The following is a 20,080-nucleotide window of genomic DNA, read 5'->3' as shown; positions in this document are numbered from 1 at the left end:
CATGGAAACCCCCAATCACTGCTCCTGTGGCATGTCTCCTCTCTCCATTCCTATTTATCCAGGGATACAGAAAGCATGAGCTGGCATGGAAAATCCCACCTCAGTCTAAACTCAAACACAGGCTAGCATTAGAGTTTGGACAGAGTGCAGCAATCCTAACTGAAGCCTTTCAGGAGAATTTAGCATCTACCTTCCTTTTCCCCATCACAGCCTTTTCTGTCCCTCAGCGCCAGTCAGCCTTCTACTTCAAGAGTTTATATTTAAAGCTGGGTTCACAAGGGTACAGTCACTCACATCTGGTAACCTTCATAAACACAGATTAAGGAAAAGGGGCACAGTAAGGAATATTATGACTAATGGTGCACTGTAAACTAATTCCCTAACTTCATGTTATCAGAATTCAGAATAAGTCTTGACTTATAATGATCCAAGTTGAAAATAATTCAAAAGACTCTGCAGGGAATTACATCCACCTTAAAATAGATCCAGAAAAAAGGGGTCGTGGGGCTAAAACACTGAACTTTTGCCAGCTTGAATTCTAGACAAGACAGAAAACAGTCAAAGTGACTCATGCCCAAAGCATAAGACAGCAATGAAACACAGCTGGAGTATATTAACTACATCTTAAACATAACATAGTATCAGATATGCAGACCTAATAAGTGAATTAGGCTTAAGTCAGAGTTCCAGACCTATGAATTGGGCTTTAATCTACTTTGTCATCCTGGAACAGAACAGCTAGGCCCTGTGAAGCCATCATCTTTATTATTACTGTTTTAGTCCCATTGAATAGGCTTAGCTGAGAAAACAACACTAACACGTGTTCAGTGTGACTGAGGACATCATTCTGTTAGCATATACTTGCACATTTAGCAGTAAAAGTATCCCGCTGGCATTTGTTTGAAATGCACTTATAGAAAAATGACCCTTACTACAGAACAAAAACACCATAAAAAGCAACTCAGTGGTGTTTTTGTTACTGTGTAGATTCTGTCCTGGTCTGGTTACAGTTCACAGAGCCTTGACCTTGAAATACTTATGAAGAAATAATCTCACACGCAGCGACATAAAAAGATGCGCACATCCGGACAAGACATCCTTGGTGAAAACAAACAACTCTGCAAAACTAACCTCCTTCTTTGGTACGTAGCTCCACCCAGGGAGACCAATCAGATGGGCCTTGGCTGCTATGGCAGGCCACTCTGACAGCATAGAGGGTGTGAGGCTCCAGGTCTTTGATGATGTGTGAGGATCGTGGCATGGACACAGTCTGATTATGGATCAGCTGATGAGGGCCTGCTATGATGGACTCTCCTGAATGTTTGGCCTGGAACATTAAGATGATAAACATTATACTTTGTATACTTTGTAAACAGTGGTTCCTAATAATCAGATTTACTGGTTTACGTGCAAACAAGAAGATGATGTGCTGTTTTTGAGTCCAAACAATGACTGAAAACGATATAAGGAGAAAATAGAAAATCCCTTTGAGCCATGCCAATCTCTTTAACAAATCAAGGAATTTCTGTATGCATCTCTGTGCTTTGCTTGTTTATTTAAATTTCTTCACAGACAGGCGAATTGGTTGTGCAGACAAAATGGAAAAAACTGAATTCTTGTCTGCAGTTTCTTAAGATATTATTTGTTGCTGCTGCTGGTGGTGGGGTCATTAAGTGTTAATTTTTAACAATGCTGTAAAATGTTCCTTTGCTGCTCTGAACAAAAGCCAAACTCAGCAAGGTAGACTAAAAGCAGAACCCGCCAACCAGACATCACAGGCAGAAACCTGCTGTCTCTGCAAAGTCTTTATGGTAAACACATTTAAAGAGGAACACTAGAAAACAAAAGCTTCTTTGCAGCAATTTTATAACCACATTAAAGTTGCTGGTCTAGGCCATTGTTCTGCAGCATTGTTCATTATCAACAAACTTGTTTGAGATGGGTGGAGTTCACAGGTGGAGTTAAAAACATTATAAATAATATGCCTAAACATGAGCAGCCACACAAACATATTTGTAGCAGGTGCTGATGTGTACTGTTTTACCATATAAAGCAGGAATGGGTAGAGGATGAGTTATGGCAAGAAAAGCAAAGCAAAATCTCTTTAATTTAAAACTAGGCTAGCAAAAGGCTCTGAACTAGAGAATTAGCAAAAAAAAACCATGAGCAGTCAGAGGTCATGTGCTATAGGAAGCTTAAGTCTTTTTCCTTATGGCATGAGTTAGACATCTGAGGATGTCTTCAGTTGCATGAATGAGGAGAACTGTATGAATGTGTGTGGGTTTGTAAAAGCTCGATGAATCACCGTCCAGCCTGCAAAACAAGTGTGTTTAATCGAATAGTACAACTCAGCCCTGAGTCACACTCCAGCATGCATTCCCCCTTGTATGGCTTAGACCCACAATACCTGCTGTCACTGACCTTTCCTGTTTTCTTTTAACAACTTTCTCCACGCCTTTCTTTCCTTCTTTCTTCCCTTCTTTCACCTCTCTAAACCACTGCCTTTTCATGTTTCTCTTCACTACACAAACAACCGTTAAATTCAGCTTTTTGCCCCATTCTCCTGAAGTAGGCCCCTTTTCTTTTTCCCCTACAAGGGTAAAGGGGTTAGAGAGAGATGGAGGAAGGGAGGGGGCAATAGTATCAAGAGGTATGAGGGGCAGCTTTATTAGAACCAGACGTTTAGGGGTGGTGCTGCAGTGTTCCCTTCTCCAGGAGAAAATTTTCCTCCTCTCAGCTATGAGCTATAACGGCCTCAAAGCATGATAGTGGCAGAGAGACACTTACAGAAAGAAAGAGAGGGAGGGAGCGGCCCTACATAAGTCCAAGAGGCCACTTTCCCAGAGTGAAACATGACCCACTGGTACATGAATAAAGCAGGGAGGGGTAGAGGATGAGTTATGGCAAGAAAAGAAAAGCAAAATCTCTTTTCTTTAAAACTAGGCTAGCAAAAGGCTCGAGAATTAGCAAACAGAGGAGTCAACGATCAATTGTTAACAGGTAGAAACAACAAACAGCTGCTGTGGTTATTCCAGCTAGGGTTCTGAGCTAGTTGTGCTATTCACATCTCCCACATTTACGTCTAGTTTTTCTCACCTGAACAGAACAGTTGACTATCTGGTAAGTACCTCCGAAACCAGGTTCCCACGATAAATGAAGTGCGGACTGAGTGATCTCTACAGCTCTCACATCCTGAGGTTTGTTGGGGAGAACTAAACAACAAAAACAACCCCCAAAATTAAAGATGTAAACATAATTATATGCAGATAAACTAGCAATGGCTGAAGTGACACTGCTTTCATGGGCTGACACCTACCGGTGATGGTACCAGATCGGGAGCTGGCCACACCCTTACGGTTCTGGGCCTCACAAGAGAAGGTGCTGGTCCTGTTCAGGCCTGGACAGAGAAATGAAACATCCAGGTGTGAGGAGGAAACACTTCAGTATGCTGAGTTGCATGTGATGTCAATGTGAGAAAAATATAACTAGAGTGAGAATAGCATGAGGGTAAAAGTTCCCATTCAGTAACATCCTCTGTTTGTCAGTAGTATTAGGTAGTAGGGTGCTTCTTCCTGAGAGTGTAATGGTCGTTAATCCAGGAAAGACTTACAGATTTTACATTTTGATTTGTGGTGTAAAAAAGTGAAAAAATGTGCAGCTGCTTCAGCTTTGGCAAGACAAGACAGTGTTAAAGTTTTATACCTTATCTAAACATTTCAAGAAATTAACTTTATTCCATTGTGAACAATGAATCTTAATGTGAGTAAATACATGCAGAAATCAGGTTTACTTGTTGCACATGTTTAAGCAACGAGAGCTGACCAAAGCTGTGTACTAACACAAATAAAAGAGAGGAAGAAAGAGCAGGATAAAAAAAGTGTCGTATGAATTTCAATGATAGAATATCAGTTACTATAATATTAAGTTTGATCAAGCCAATAAAAGCCATATAAAGCGTAGGTGGAGATTTGCTGATATTGAGGTTGAAAGGCATCAAAAATGTGCTTATTCTGGTATAAATCATAATATTTTTAGGACTTGGATGTAGTTTTGATTAAATAATTTTTTTCTCAATTGGCTACTATAACCAATATTATTTTCCACAAGATCATCAAAAAAAACCCATTTTGGTTTTAACTGCTATTTGACGTAATTTGAGGTTTGGTTTTTCAAAACTGCAGCTTCATGATAAAGCAAAAGTTTCAGGAGTTGCAAATGCTTTTTGCTTTGTAGGCTGGAGAACAAAGAGTGCAGCCTAGCTGAAGTCTAGGTGTAATATGCTGAGCTGCTGCCTTCAAGAGGAGCTGGGGCTCCCGTGAAGGGGGAAAACAAGTATGACACACTGACATTCAGCAGAGAATGAGTCCTCTGACAAAGTGACTCACAGCGTGCTCACACATTGAGCATTTTGTAATGCAACACAGGCCTACACACACAGACAGACAGTGAAACATGTGACATTCAAGTTTATCACTGTTATCTAACACCCCAACATTGTCAATAAGCCACAAGCTGAGAGTGACAGAATCATGCAGTGTGTTTGTCCTGCGCCGACGGCACCATGCCCCCATTGTGCCGTGGCCGGAAAAAGAACAGGGGGTACGATCCTCGCTGGCTGTAGTGAGGGGTTGTGAGAGGGGAAAAGGAGGGAGGGGAGCGTGAGCTGACCACTGGCTGTGTGCGACAGTGAACTGCTCATCAAGCCAGATTGCGCCACTTGCTCGTGTCTCCTTCCTTCCTCATCAGAAAACCACAAAACAACATCCTTTAACAGCTGGAAATGTCATTATCTGTTACTAGGAAGAACCTCATGATCCGTGCAGTATTGACCAACAGTGTCAGCTGGGAAAGACAGTGCGTGGCTTTGGTACTTTTTTTTTTGCTAGACTAACATTTTCTGTGAACAAAGTAATAGTATTAGATTTCTCAACTTTCTTAAAAGGAACTGGGATTGTGAATACTTTAATGGTTCATGAATAACCAAAATGCTTTAGAACTGAAGGAGAAATGAAACTGATAAGGAAGTTGAAAGCGTTGACTTTAGCAGGGGAGTAAACCAAATATGCAACATAAATTTATTTTGATGAATAGATTTTTTTGCCCAAGACACAATTAAAAAAAGAAAAAGAAGAAGGAAGAACAGTTTATGAGGACTTCTCAAATCATGAAGCCACACATGTATGGCTCTTGGTTTCTTGCTGGTTGGGATGTTCTTCATTCCATTTTTCTTTATGGGCTCCTTGAAGGATTATTTGTGTTTGCCTTGGTTTGGATCTGTGGTCTGCCAGGCCAGCTGTCCATACCAGAGTTGTGAGTGTAGGTTACCATCAATCGGGTCCTAGTCAACACCATGAAGCCTGCTCCGATGAGTCAAACCAGAGCCTTCAACTGAACTTCAACTGCTCCTTACTCCTCCCTTTTTCCTTCTGACTCAGCCTCCTCTGTTTTTCAGCCTACCACTGGTAGGCTAGCTGGCAGGCATCTGTAGTTTGCATTCAAGCAGCAACAGAATCCCCCTCCTTTATCTCCTTCTTTCTTTTATCTCCTTATGTCCTCTGCACATCAATTTTCCATCTCCCAACTTCCCAATTGTCCTTTCTGTGCTTGCTGCTCCTTTTTACCCACAAAACCACAAGGCATGTCCTCAATGGATTCACTGGCAATGTGCCAGCCTGGCTCTCTCTGGGGAGGGTGGTTATTCGGTAGTATTGTTTTGGCCATGAAAGGAGGATTTGAAAGTCTTTCAAACACAGGAGATAGTTGCTATACAGTTTTTGAAGCAGGTCATTATAACCAGTCTAAATAGATTAGATTCAAAAACTCAACTCTGAACCATAACCTCTTGAAGGAGGACTTTTTACTCGTCTAATATTTAATTCCCATATTTATTTATTTTTTTACCTGCAGAAATTAGCATTTGTAACTCATTAATCATTTAAGTAATTAATCTTCTCAGTTTTTAAAATGCGAGGACCCACTTCTCTTGCCAACATGTCAAGTTTGGGGAGAATTTTTTCTTTCTTTTTTTAAAAACTTTTTTTAACTTGATCATTCGTTATTGTTTTTATTTTCTCCTGTCCATTTCACTGTCAGTGCAAAATGAGGATTTGGGAAATCTGTTTGTTTAAACTGGACTAACTAGGCTGTTGTGCTTGACTGAGTAAAACATGATACCTGTGAGGTTGAGGGTTGAGGGTGAGAGGGCCACTGGATCCGTCAAAACATTCAGAGGATGGCCATCCTGTAGCCAGATGACCCTGACTGGTTCAGGAGGCCCGTGGGCTGCACAGTGAAGGCTGAAGGAGACATTCGCCACGACAGTCATGTGGTAGGGCTCCAAAGAAAAATGAGGAAGGCCTGAGAAAGACTTAGCTGAGTCAGGGTCTCCACTCCTTTAAACAATCCAAATCTATAGACTTCTGTAGCTGTGGTTGTTTAATAACTCACCTTCCAGCTGAATACCACCCTCATCAGAAAAGGTCTCATTGCTTCCTGATCGAACAGCGCATTTGTAGTAGCCCATGTCTGGGAGCTGGACTTTCTCAATTCTGTTATGTATATAAAGAGGAATATTTTCAAAGGTTTTGTAAAGAGCAAAAAATGTCAAAGCAAACTGGTAATACAGGGAGCTGATGTATGCTTCCTTTCTAAATTTAACATTCAGTCAAGCCTGAATAAAATATTTCAAGTTACAGCAGATTAGACAAATGTGATTTTCCTTGGATTGCATAATTTCTTTGAGAATTGATTTCTCTGGTTCTCTACTGAGAGTGGAAGTCAACATGGTGACATAATCCAGCAACAGCCCTGTTTGAGCTAGAAACAAGACGGGGTGGAAGAACAGGAAATAAACACATTTTTAGACCAGGTGTGACTGCTTCACAATACATAATCCTTAAATCTTAAAACGAAAAGAAACTTCCACATGTTAGCAGCCAAAACTGCATCCTACCTGAGTGTGCTTATGATAGTCCTACTGTTGCTGCCAGTGAGAACTTGGTACTGATTATTTTCTGCATGCTCCAGTGGCACACCATCTTTCAGCCAGATCACATCAGGGGACTCCACGTCCTCACTCCCTTTACCATTCAATTTGCACTGCAGTGTAACAGGTTTGCCCAGTGAAGAGATGACAGTAGTGGGACTCTTTACAAACTCCAAATCTTTGAGAGAGGAAAGAAGCAGAAGAACAGGTTAGCATTTTTCAAATGCAAATTTTTTGCAGTCCAACTGCAACTGAAAACGTATCTTCAAAGAACAAGATTTCCCACTCTTCTCTTTTCTATAGAATCTGTGCAGCTACAAACTGAGCGTAGCATTACTTCAGACAATGTTTAGCTTTGTCTGCAGTCTTGTTACATCAACTGATAACAGCTGATCTCAGTCCAGCCCAAAAAACCTACTGCTGGCTCAGATGGTACCCTTCTGTGCATTCTTCAGGCAGATATGGCAACACCATGTCCTGCTCCTGCAAGCTGCTTTGCAACCCACCGTGACCCCGAGTGCCTTCATTTCATCTTTTGCTTGACCTTAATGTGACGTATGTTGTCACTTTGTTGATGCTTGCTTTGAGCTGTACATGTTTGTCTTGCTGTTTCTTTCATAGGACATAATTTTTCTACCACAAACAGTCATTACTAGAAATGAAAGGTTCACTCTTTTTTTTGGTCTAAAGTGGTCCTGACTCAACTGTGATTGTTCTGCATGCATGCGCATGACACCTTTCAGTAGTTTAATTCACATAATTAGATTAGCTACATTAATCATGTCATCTATCCAATATAAAACAAAAATAAAGAAAATGCCTAAGACAAACTCCCATAGATTAAGGTGAAAGAGTCCAAACAACAATTCAAAACCCAAAGATATTTAAATCACAGTGACACAAAACACAGAAAAGTAGTAAATCTCCACAATCCACAAGCAGCAAGTAGCAAATTTTGGTTTAATAAATGTCTGGAACATTAAATCATAAACAGAATTGCTGTTGTCCTATTAATCAATCAGCTAATATGTCCAGCACTAAAGTCTTCACTTGGTTCTGTCTGATAAATATTTATTGCTTGTGACAGGCTTACTTTTGCAGTTGCCAGGATATGATAACCCGAGCTTTTGAAAGACTCTGGTTATCTCGTGCTCCTACTGATAGTGAAGCTGACCTGAGAAGGGCAGCACTGATACTGAGACAATGGCTTCTTGTTAGAGGAAGGTTGCCTATGTTGCTTAAACAATGTCTGAGAACTGAGAGCCCAACACAAACTAAACGTAATTATAATCACAGCTTCTTCATAACAATATTCACAGACCTGCAGCCTATAGATGTCTGATGTCAGAAAAATGTTGAAAACGGAGGATCATTCTTTCTTTTTACCTTCTGAAACTTTCAATGATAATGAATTAGAATACGTAACTTAAAAACCCAGATTTTCTTTAAACCATCAAACTGGCAAGCGCACATAAGATGTGCACAGATTTGTGATACAAGAATTCTTTTCTTTTTTTCGCAGTATCACATAAAAATGCAAAGCATCCACTCAACCAACCAAGCCAAGGCAACTCCTTGTAGATAAAGAAAACATAAATCATTTGAGGATGAGCAAACTTAGTTTTCAGAGCAAGAATGAAAAAGCAAGATTTTCTCAAGCTTGTCAACACGCCCTCCTCGTCTATTTCATGGTCACCTTTCAACCTTTGACCCTTTACAAAGACCCCAAAGACCCATTTCATTATAACACATAAATGGCCATAATTCAACAACCAAAAACAGATTTAAAATGCACCTTTTTGCAGTACTTATTTTACTCTTAACTATAACATGTCTTGACAGAGTGTGTGCTTCCCCACCTATTTGTCTCTGTGTGTTTTCTGGCATTAAAAGTCATTCATCCCTTTATTTTTTAAGCTTGGCTGAGCTCTTTCAATATTCTACGTGACCCTGGCTTTGTCCTCCTCCCCCTCCAGTGCATTGAACCAAAAAAGCCTCATTTTCTCTCTCTGTATCTTTTTTTTGCTGAATTCATATAATAATAACCTTGTAAACATTTTACAAGATTGCAGACAGACAGAGAGGGGAGGCTACAGACAAACTGTGTGTCTCTGTTTGTGTGTGGCCTGTCTCCACTGATTCATTGGTGCCTAACTACTTCATCGCCTCCCTATTGTTCCCCGAATTCCCTTCAGGTCCCCCACTTTTTCCCTGATCTTTTCTTTCCACCCTGCCTCTACTCCTACTCTCCACTCTGTGAGAATGCTCAGATGTTAAATGTCATTGGTTGTGCACATACCAAAAATGTCTGACACAGTCTTAAGCATTTATCCTCCTCTCCCTCCCTGCTTTATCCTCCTGCATTTTTAACAGTGTGGAATCCATTCACTGCCACGCCTTTGCCCTTTCTCCTTTTCATGCCATTCATCACTATACATTTTGCCACCTCCCCTCCAAACTCTCTACTCTTGCCCTCGTACCCCATCCATCATTGGATTGGAGTCTGAGTCAGACAAGCTCTGACTCACAAACCAAAGCATTTGGCCCCCTGAACCCCTCCTCATCCTTCAGATCCTCACATCCAAATAGGAACTGAGACATCCGAATAAAATTCTCCATTCTTCACATCGGTGTCTCGTAATCTCCCTGCCTGCTAGTCATACATATACTTAGGGCAGCTGCCCAAGAGACAGAGTGACCGCAATTGTCAAAACACATAAGCTGACAGGTGGACGTCCATGTAGGAATACTGTTTTCATCAACTGGGTGCAATTGAAAGTTCCCAAACAGTCAGTAAAGTTTGTTTTAAAAGATAATTAACATACTTTTGAAATGATTCTGTATAGTGTAGAAAGACTATTTTCTTAAGAAAGCAGAAATTTGGCTTTCATCTTTGGCGTTCAGCAAACATTCTCTTTGCTGATTATGATTCACCCATGTCTCAAGATGTTTACATTAAATGCCCACCTTTCACTTGTTTCAGTACATCTATCAAATTCCAAATCTTGTTCGCTTGAACTCCCAGCATGAATAAACATTGATCACCTGATTTCAGAAACATTGCCCTTGAGCAGTTAGTGTTACTGGTTGTTACCTGTCAGGTAAAACTCCCCTTCACTTACTTTGATTGTATTATAATATAATAATAGTATACAATAATATCAATCCTTTGATTGATATTATTGTATACTATTATACAATAATATCCTTTGATAACGTTTTTTTTTATGTTGGCCAGATGTTGAACGCCCCTGCAGCTGTGGTTAGCCAAAAACAAATTGAGTTAACGAGGCAGAGAGCTGACTGTGCTAATTGCTCTTTACGATGTTTCCCCCTGCACACAACTAACAGGCATATTGGGTAAATAAAAAAGCGCCCCGTTTCAGTTAAACCTTACCTGTCAGCGAATCTGCAGATGTTGGTATCCAAACCGAAAACATGACGGTGAGAATCACAAACGACCATTTAGACAAATTCATATTTTCTCTCGAAAACAAATGACCTCGGAAAAAGAGCTTCATGAGGAGAAGAGTCATCCTGGAAACATCACCAGACTCCATTACCGCATCGCAGCAGCTCAGAGATTCAAAGTTACGTTTTGCTCTAAAGAAAAAGAAAAAATTTCTCTGACTTGGCAGGTGCTGAAAATGTTGAGTATCCACAAATCAAGACCCAAACAATGCGAATCCTCGCGTTTCAGTTCCCCATTTTATGAAACATGCGGTTAAAAAAAGTCTCTGAATTGCCACAAACTCTTGAGTTTCCCTTATCCTGTTGCTTTGGTTGGTTTCAAACGGAGCAGGCCGTCTCCATCAAAAACTTTCATCTACCATGAAAAAGCGCACAGCAAACGACGCTCTAAACTTTTCCTGTCCAAACGAGAGTCTATTTCTAGCGATCAAGAGCATATTTTTAAACCAGTCTTTCCTGCAGCCGGTTGTCCAAAGTCTCTATCCTGCCTACAGGTTCCCTGCGACTCCAGACATTCCCCTGGCTTTCTTATCCCTCTCCCCCTTTCAAACACGATTCAAATTCCTCAACTCAAGTTCTTTCCACCCTCCTCATCCTCCTCCCCCTTCTCCACAGTCTCCCTCCTTTTCTCAAAGGATGTGAGAAACTCTGCGGCATGCTGATTGTCTCGGCCCAATCTCCCATTCGCTTTTTAATTACACAGGGATGCCCAGAAGTTGTAAATGTCTCCGTAAATCAACCGTTTCGCGCTTGAAACACTGTTTAAAACACAACCCTGTGCATTTCAGTGTGTGCAACATGACAGCAGCATGCACATATAATAAGAAAGCATAATGTTACAGACCTGCCTTTTTAATAATAAACTTTTTTCTTTTTTTCCTAAGAAAAATATATATTTTTTAATCGCGTTGTCAAAGTTAATTGCTTACCCACATCTATTGTTTTTCTGTATACTGTTTTATAATAATTAAAACATATAAATGTTTAACAGTACTACTATTAAAATACCATATCCAGGTTTAGCAGGTTTTGTTATTAATTCTTCATTATCTTGCTGCTGTTTAAAACATTTGAACATGTCGATTTGTTATTCCAACCAGTCAAAAGCAAACGTGATGTCAGCAAAAACGCATTAACGCATTACAGAAAAATATTCAAACTATTTTTGTTTGCATTTACTCCATTCTACACAAACAGAGTCACCATCACGATGTCTGGGAATTTGTTTGAAAATCCGGATTCAGTCATAACAATTTGAAGCACTCTCAGCTGTAGTCTAAATAACTGCGGCTTTCCTTGATTTACATCTAAGTTACTGTTGTAGATCGCGATGTCTGAAGTGTGTTCTGTGTGTGCGAGAGGAAATGCTTCTTGCTGCGTGAGAGAAGTCCCTGCAGGGTTCTCATATCATTCATGAATGAATTGATCTGCTGTGTATATTTCTGTTTTTTTTTTCTTCTTCTCTGAAAACAATGAGATGGGCTGGAACTCAGGTTGCGAAGAACTCAGTCCGACTGCCCCTTTAAGAGTAGCTCTGCGGACAGTGTTGTGTTCCCAGGGTTTTTAATGGAGACAGAGAGCCACTGAGAAAGACCCCATTGTATATGCTCTCCTTTCAATCGGGGCCTGAGCAATGGTGCTCTCACTGCTCCCTGATAGAAGCACAGAGTGGAGGGAGGGAAGAGGGTCGCAGAGGGTGGTCCTGCATAAGAAAGCGGGGTGTTCAACTCCAAAACACAAAGTTTCGTGGCTAGTTGGACCTGGAAGGAGTGAATGTTTGGATATAAAGGGGGAGGGGCATCAGGTCTAGGACTCAAGGAGTGTTTAGGTTCAAGTCACGCTAAAATCTGATTCATCACACACCAAGACCCAAAGATTTAAAGACCTTTACACGAAGCTCAAGTGGATTAACAGAATTAAAAGCGAATGGTCTAGGTTATAAAACACTTTAACCGGCAAAACAAACTATATGGGCCCCAGCTACTCACAGAGTAGTAGGCTAGTGCTGAGCTCATATCCCTGATAATCTCAAATGCTTATTAACAAAACAACTTGTCTCGAAGAAGAGTGTCTATTGGCTGGAAGACATGAGAAACACCTTCCTGCTACTCTCCCAGCTACACATCCCCCCGGTGGTGCGGATAATGAGCTGAGGGCCTCTTCTTTTTCCTTCTCCTTACTGCAGACTTGACAGCCAAACTGCTCCACTCAACCCTGATGATTCATTAAAATAGACTGTAGTGACTGACTGCCTGAAGTTGAAGGCTCTTATGCCCCCTGCTGGTGATTTTGTTCAAACTGCAACTGAATTCATGGAAGAACAATCAGTCCTGAGAAAGTCTCTGAACAAACCTAAATGAAGATCATTTAAAGGCGGTCAGCTTAGGCTCCTGACCCAAACTGACCTCATCGGTCAAACACGTTGGTGTTTTTGTTATGACTTGAGTATAGCTGCCAGTGGATCTAACACCGGCATTTGCTGATAAATCTGAGCTATACAAGAGTGTGAGCTCAGATTCAGCCAAATGCACAAAACCTATTGGGAAAACATTTAATTTGAGCAGGGCAGCAATGCCTAACATAGTGCAAAAACAACACAAAAGCTTAACAGGGTGAAAAGGCGATGTCCTCAAATAGTAGAGTCAATCCCCTGATTTAAATCAAATTGAGCTGCACTCCATCAGACTGAAGACAGACGGACTCAACAAAAAGCAGACGGTGAAAGTTTACTTCAGCCATAGAGTGTAAAAGATTTTATACTCAATACTTAATATGATGATTTTTTTCTACACTCCCAAATAATTTGAAAGCACAATTTAATTAACATCCTTCTATCAGTACTGATGTCAGTTTTTATTTTAAAGTTGACTAAACCAGGCCAAAAACACCAGATATTATTACTTCATGTTTGTTCTTTGCTTGGAGAGGTGTGCAACAAGATTAAACCTCGCAATGAGAGCTTTCTGCTGTTTTATTTTCAGCTCACTGGTGAAATTAGCCAGTAATAGGAACACTGAAATAGCAACAGACAGCAAAGCTAATCATATCTATGTGCTACAGTTTAAGATCCTGTTTTTCTGTCACACATAGAGTTCAAAGGGAGCTGTCTGATGGGAAAATAAAATTTCCAGTGGGATTATCTGATTTTATGTCATCTCCTGGCTTTGACTAACTCCTCAATAGCTCTGCTTGTCATAAACTTTGAACAGAGACAGATATGTCTGTGAACAAAAACCTAGAGACACGCATCAAGGGCTGCAGTAACAATTTCAAACAAATGCTTTGGCATGTTGGTGATCCCATGTGGCATGTTACACATTACTGTAGGCAGATCACTAAACCAGAGGTCAAAGATTTAAGCCTCATGTATTCAAGGTGTTAAAGGTACAATATACAATGTACACTGAAGGTGTGTATATATTTTTGCCCATTTATTTTCACATTGCTTGCTGAAATCTGCTTCCTGTATTTAGCCCCCACATCTTTCAGACTACCACCACCTTACAACCCATTTATTGAAGACCAGTTTCATCAAAGCATGGGAGCGTCTCTCTAAGATCCCTCCTGTTACATAACGTCATTCTAACAGCGATTAGCAAACCCAGAATGTCACAGTGAATAGCATTTAATCTCACTTGGATATATGATGATGAAAGACATGTAATATCTTAGAGGTGGTTACTTGGATGGGGCCACATATTCCAGGTTTGAACAGATTAAAATCTTGGTTGGGCCTATCCACAGCAGTGCAACAACAGGCTTCCAGCTGTGCAAGAATAATAATCCCTCTGTTTTAATCTCTCTGAGCAGGAGGTGATCCGAGCCCTTGTTCGGAAGCCATCCAAGGGCGCAGGGATGCGCTAAGATACAGGTTTGACAGGTTTACCAGTTTAATGATAAGCAATTATGCACCTCTCATATTTTCTGTGTGGAACTGGAAATTGAAGCGTGTGTGTGTGTATGTTGCTCAGGGAGGGTGTCCAACATGACATCTGGTAATGGTTGCAGTATAAACCATAAATCATCTTTTTGGTGGGATTTATGCTTTGCTGTGATGATTATTTGGGCCTCTTATGCTCATATGATGTTTATATGTGCATAACCAGGCATGGCTCCAATTCCACTCACAACAGCATGGGTTTAAAGAGGGAAGGCCTAAATAGTGGGGATTATTCTCTCTCCCGCTTCTCCCTCTCCCTCTTTCTCTTACCCTATTTTTCAGCATCAGTGCTCTGCCTTTCATTTCAGTTCCTGTTGCTGTGATGACCACAGACATGAGCACAGCAGGTGTTCATCGAGGCTTCCTCAAAAAATATGGTAGGGCTGCTTCTATCCTTTTATCCACAGTAACCCCTCTGCAGTCGTCATGTAAAGTTTGATGTGAATGCTTTGGTCTGATTTTGTTTACTGTCCTTTTGTGCTCATTCTGCAAATTAGGCCAAAGTTAGTAACTATATAGGTTTTTTGAAGATCTCAGTTGCTTTGCTGTCAAATATGACCAAACTATGTCTTTAATTTAGATTTTCTGATTGTCTTATGCTTATTTTCTCCAAGGTGTAATAAATTCTTAGTGTTTATTCTTTTAAAGCCAGTATAGATTATATGGCTGCTGACTTCACAATCGGTGGAAAACAACACTGTCTCAGAACACCAATCCAACTCTTACATGAGCAATGTCAGCCTAAGAGCCAGCCAGTATGATTTTCAAGCCAAGTCATGAATCGGCTCTTGGCCAGCGTCTCTCTTTACTTATATTACATCTGTTTTTTATTGCCCTTGTTTTCATTTCAGAGTGGTGTCACAGTTGATAACAGTTAAGTAGCTATTTTGGTACTTCAAATGTTTTTCTTCCTCTCTTGACTTATGCAGACTAATAGAGCTAATAAAATTTAGGGATATTAATCTAAAGGTTGAAATCTGCAGTCAAATTAATGCAGTTGTTGTCATATTAGTATTCCCAGGTATAGTAGACGCCATAATAACAAACAATCAATCAAAAATTCCTATACCCCCCTCTCTTGCTCGCTTGCAAATCCACCTGCTTTAATCCGCTGTATGGAGAAATAAAGCAGATCTTGTCTGTCAACATGTGCTCACCTTCTACTGTCTGCAGTCTAACACCGTCGTGTGTGTCCTGTCCTGAAAACTCATTGTTCCAAAAATGAGAATATTTCAGTTACTTTTTAATACAAAAACGCATTACATTTGACTCAAGCTGTTTCTATTGATTTTTGATATTATGGATCTGCCTTGTTTCAAGGACAAGGTATCATTATTTTTGTATTATTATTGGTATTGTTGTTGTTGTTTTCATAAGTTGATCCTGTGACTTTCTCTGACTGTTGTAATTTTTGATCAGTGTGATTTTGAGGCTGCTGTTTGTGCTCTTAAAACCCCCCAAACAATTTATTGGACATTGTTATAGTTGTGTTTATGCCACTGCAATACGTATCCAATTATATCACTGAAACTGACAAAAATAGAACATTTCTCTCAAAGAACCTGCTCATTAAACAATTGTGTTATTTGTTTGTGAAACTTTCAGTTAAGTTAGTGAAAGTACAAGCATACAACCAAACAAACAACACCGTTATGGTTCTGGACATACAATGCCAGCAGTAACATTACTACTAATACGGAAGTATCTTGATTCATGTTCAATCATCCAGGTAAGGAATTCTCAAAAAGTTGATTCTGTTCATGTGGATGTAACATTTTCAGTGCAACAAATGTTTCGTCACTCATCCAAGTGACTTCTTCAGTGTCAGCTGAATGCCAGTTTCCCTAACCTTATAAACAGTAATGACCGAAACTAACAACACTGACAAACAAAGGGAGTGAGATCAGATCAACTGTCATTGATCAGTGCTATGGTGTACATTTTAGGACATCCTCAGGTTTCAGGAAACCATCGTCAGACATCAGATCAAACGGTCTCAGATGTCAAACCATAAACAAAAAACATCACATTCCATTGAAAAACACATGAGACTTCTGACTAAACAGCACCAAACTGAAAAGCCTCAGAAAAAACAACTTCAGATGATATGATAAATGGCAGAACATAACATAACATTTTCTCTGTGCTTTTGCTACAGTTATTTTTTTTACAGTTGTTTTTCTGGGACTTGTTTGTCTGATTAGTCAGAAGGACCTCCTGTTCAGCTTGTTTTGGCTGTTCTGGCACTTTTTGATTCATCTCCTATTTATGAGCCTACTTGTACTGTTTTCCTTTTTCTGGAGGCGGCTTCATGTTTAAGCAGTGGAAGGAGAAGTACCTTGTGCTGACCATAGAGGGTAACCTGCTGGTGTGCCGGGATGCAGAGTCCCCTCCAGACCAAGTAGTAGCACTACATAGCAGCTGTGAGTCAATTGCAGAGGGACGAGAAATACTTGACCTGCCCAAGTTGCCTCCAGGGGGCAGGAGGGACTGCTGCTTTGCTCTTATCCTGCCACAGAACAAGTTCCTGCTGCTGCTCTCAGACAACCCAGACGACTGCACGTAGGTCTCTCGCTCTCTCTTTGTCTCCTTCCCTCTGGAGCTCAGAAGTCCTTTACCCATTCAGTATCAGTTGTTTTGCACATGGTGGCATATTTACACACACATACATTCTGAAATTTAGGTTTCCTTTGCTCTACTTGTTACCAAATAAATTTACTGCACGTGATTATCAGGCTTCTCTGCTGTTAAAAAAATAAAACTTTGGATCTGTTTCAAACATCATGACATGTCATTATCTCTCACAGGCTCTGGCTGAAAGTCATCAGGAAAGTGAGAGAGGTGAGTTAGGTAGCACTATTTTATTTAATATTAAAACAAATTGTGTTCTCTATGTTTCTCACTGCTCATTTGTTAGATTCCTGTTCCAATTGTAGACTCTTTATTTCTGTCATATAATAACGTTTACTTTTTCCAATTTGCTAGGGTGTCATGTCACCCCTGACACTCCAGAGACAACGCAGCCTCACTCCCTGCATCACAGATAGAGACCCCCTGCCCGACTCTGCCAGTGATAAAGACCCCGGGTCACCAAGGGTTGGTGAGGGCACCCCTCCTTTGACTAGGGTCACTGAACGGGGAGGCTCCTTCAGAGAGAGAGGGCAAAACCAAGGTCAGCTCTTAGGCCATTTGTAATTACTTGACAGTAGATTGAAGAAGGGTGCTGATTAATTTCACAAAACAGAAAAAACAAGACAAATGAACAAAAACTCTAATCTGGTTAATTAATGAACTAATGGATATAAAACGATTTGTGAATAAAACAAATGGGAAGCACATTCAGAAATTTGACAATACACATTTCTGAAGCATTTATGCCTAAAACTACACATTATCACATCTGTCACACAGCTGTTGCTTTATTACAGTTACAACTGCATCTTAATTACTGAAGCTCTGACTAATTTAATTTGCTAAATGTGATGCATTTGGACAATTCATCTTTCTGTTTTTTCCTTTATAATTTAGTGCTCTGTTGTTTTGAGCATGGCAGATGGTGTCCTTAAGCACCTGCAAAGCCATAACAAAGAGCACACAGAGGCAGAGTTGGGGTTAATCGTGTTTTGATCTAATTTTGAGTAATGAAAAATATAGCTTAATTGTATTTCTACTGTGTCCCATTTAATTTAAGTAGTTTATGAATACTAAGTCTAGTACACACATATACACTATTGCCAGTAGTAGTATAATAGTATTATAGTAGCCAGTTAGTATAATATATGCTGTCTGGCTGGTAAATAAGCCAAACGACACATAAATTTGTGAATTTAACAACATTTACATCTTTTACAGCAAATGTGTCACGGCAGCCTCTGCGTAGTGTTTCTGTGGCACCACCTCACCGTGTGTCCGACTGTCTTCGCCATGGCAACAGCAGTGATGCCCGGGCAGTGAGGGCAGTATGCTTACTGATGGGAGGGGCAGCAGCCTCCTCTGCTTTGGGCTACCTCAATTCCTGCTCCCCTTCCTCTCCCCTTGCCACAAGACCCCCAGAAATTGCCCACAGCACAGGGGGCTTCTCTGAGCTTTCTGCTGGGGGCTCCTTCCATGCCTGCAGCCAGGATGTCGATTCCCCACACTTTAACAGCTTCGACTTCGAAGGAGACTCCGACTTTGATGCATTTGACTGTGGAGGATTTGCTTTTTAGTTGACAGGGCTTTCAAATTCCTTATATTGATGTTTGTAATATAAGTATGTTGTTATTTACTAATCAGCTGTTGGGTAATCTGTAGGACTAATTTAGCAATCAATAAAGGTGTGCTTCCTGGCTTTGTGCCAATGCTCCTCAGGTTAATCATAAATAAGCCCGACTCCTGTAAACACTGTCTGTGTTGTATCACTTTTTCCATGCCATGATGACTTGATATTAACTGGGTCAGCAGTCTGATTCCAGTCACACAGACATTTATAAGAACATATTAGTCTCAGATTTCAGTTCAATTCAATAAAACTTTATTGATCCTGAAGGTTGATCCCGAAGGAAATTGGGTATTTTTTTTTCTTTTCTTTTTCTCAGATTTGGATTTGTGTCATAAATTTGAGAAAAGATGATCTCACTGAACTGAATGTTTTCTTTCTCGTCCACATTTCTCTCAGTGTCTTCTGCCCTGCTTTTGGAAATTACCCTTTCACCTGTGTGCACAGTGTAATCATACATGGAATGCAGTTTAAAGGTTAACACATTAAATCCTTTTGTCAACATGACTTTGTGTTTGTCTCTCTAGAACAAACAAACTGCAGCAGTGCAGACATAGGCCAGGGTCTGGGGAGGAGGGATTTTGAAGCAAATCTGTACAAGAGGGGGATATGCATAACCTGAAAATGCACATGCTTAATGTGTGTATCAAGCAGATTATTATAGTCAAGACATCCATTCATTTTTTTTTATCATAAGCATCACTTTTTAAAAATTATATTATGACTGCTTTAAAATACCCAAAGTCTTACTGCTTGGCATTACTTTACTGTTTGACAGCCAGGACAAACAGTAAAGTACAACTTTTTCCTGTTAGAGTTATCCACACTGAAAGGAACAAGTTGTACCATTTCTTGTAGATATAAATCTGACTGAAAAGACAAAAAACAGTTTGAGTAACAGCTAAAATAGCAATGTCATTACATCTCTATCATTGAAGTTCCCTCTGGGTACTCTGGCTTCCCCCCACAGTCCAAAGACATGCAGTTAGTGGGGACAAGTTAATTGATTAATCTAAATTGCCCATAGGTGTGAATCTGTGCGTAAATGTGAGTGCGAATGGTTGTCTGTGCCTCTATGTGTTAGCCCTGCGACAGACTGGCAACCTGTCCAGGGTGTCCCGCCTCTCGCCCTATGACAGCTGGGATAGGCTCCAGCGTCCCCGCAACCCTGGAAAGGATAAACGGAAGCGAATGGATGGATGACAAATCAAAACAACAATCACCTCAAGGTGCTTTACGTTGTAAGGCTAGAGACCCTACAATAATGCAGAGAAAACCCCAACAATCAAAAGATTCTCTATGAGCAAGCAATTGACATCCATCCATCCATCCATCGTCATCCGCTTTGTCCGGGGCCGGGTCGCGGGGGCAGCAGCCTAAGCAAAGAGGCCCAGACCTCCCTCTCCCCAGCCACCTCCTCCAGCTT

General features: G+C 40.5%; 2 protein-coding genes across 5 annotated transcripts in view; one reads left to right on the top strand and one right to left on the bottom strand.

Annotated features, from left to right (window-relative positions):
• The window catches only part of LOC102294463 (tyrosine-protein kinase receptor UFO), a 24,923-nt gene extending 13,904 nt beyond the window's left edge, over nucleotides 1-11,019 (bottom strand). Inside the window, exons 1-7 of one of the 2 annotated variants that reach the window (XM_042216538.1) lie at nucleotides 10,383-11,019; nucleotides 6,953-7,163; nucleotides 6,448-6,548; nucleotides 6,175-6,357; nucleotides 3,317-3,397; nucleotides 3,097-3,212; nucleotides 1,132-1,327 (exon numbers count right to left, since the gene is read on the bottom strand). In XM_042216538.1, the coding sequence (XP_042072472.1) occupies nucleotides 1,132-1,327; nucleotides 3,097-3,212; nucleotides 3,317-3,397; nucleotides 6,175-6,357; nucleotides 6,448-6,548; nucleotides 6,953-7,163; nucleotides 10,383-10,545 (1,051 nt within the window). In that variant the 5' untranslated portion in view covers nucleotides 10,546-11,019. The remainder of the gene's footprint in view (nucleotides 1-1,131; nucleotides 1,328-3,096; nucleotides 3,213-3,316; nucleotides 3,398-6,174; nucleotides 6,358-6,447; nucleotides 6,549-6,952; nucleotides 7,164-10,382) is intronic. The other variant, XM_005951723.3, reaches the window with a different exon arrangement.
• A 3,613-nt stretch (nucleotides 11,020-14,632) lies between these two features.
• Nucleotides 14,633-19,389, top strand: LOC102293674. Of its 3 annotated transcripts, XM_014330866.2 has the most exons (6): nucleotides 14,709-14,773; nucleotides 15,248-15,269; nucleotides 16,700-16,958; nucleotides 17,204-17,237; nucleotides 17,382-17,568; nucleotides 18,249-19,389. In XM_014330866.2, exons 1-6 carry the CDS (start codon nucleotides 14,771-14,773, stop codon nucleotides 18,602-18,604), a joined length of 861 nt encoding a protein of 286 aa, XP_014186352.1. In that variant the 5' UTR covers nucleotides 14,709-14,770; the 3' UTR covers nucleotides 18,605-19,389. The 3 variants fall into 3 exon arrangements, with proteins under 3 accessions (XP_014186351.1, XP_014186352.1, XP_005951782.1); XM_014330865.2 differs by lacking the exon at nucleotides 15,248-15,269 and having other exon boundaries at nucleotides 14,633-14,773; nucleotides 18,249-19,387; XM_005951720.3 differs by lacking the exon at nucleotides 15,248-15,269 and having other exon boundaries at nucleotides 16,717-16,958.
• Nucleotides 19,390-20,080: the final 691 nt, after the last annotated feature.

This window comes from Haplochromis burtoni, unplaced genomic scaffold (genome assembly GCF_018398535.1).
Source record: "Haplochromis burtoni strain Fernald_Lab_line unplaced genomic scaffold, NCSU_Asbu1 Contig_1102, whole genome shotgun sequence".
In the NCBI taxonomy this organism is placed as follows: Eukaryota; Metazoa; Chordata; class Actinopteri; order Cichliformes; family Cichlidae; genus Haplochromis; species Haplochromis burtoni.
The sequence above is the reverse complement of the archived record's forward strand: the minus strand, read 5'-3'. Positions and strand labels throughout refer to the sequence as shown.

Coding starts and splice junctions, on each gene's coding strand:
- LOC102293674 (XM_014330865.2), top strand. CDS start 14,719: ATGACCACAGACATGAGCACAGCAGGTGTTCATCGAGGCTTCCTCAAA. Junction 14,774..16,699: donor AGGCTTCCTCAAAAAATATG/GTAGGGCTGCTT, acceptor CTTTTTCTGGAG/GCGGCTTCATGTTTAAGCAG. Junction 17,569..18,248: donor AGAGAGAGGGCAAAACCAAG/GTCAGCTCTTAG, acceptor CATCTTTTACAG/CAAATGTGTCACGGCAGCCT.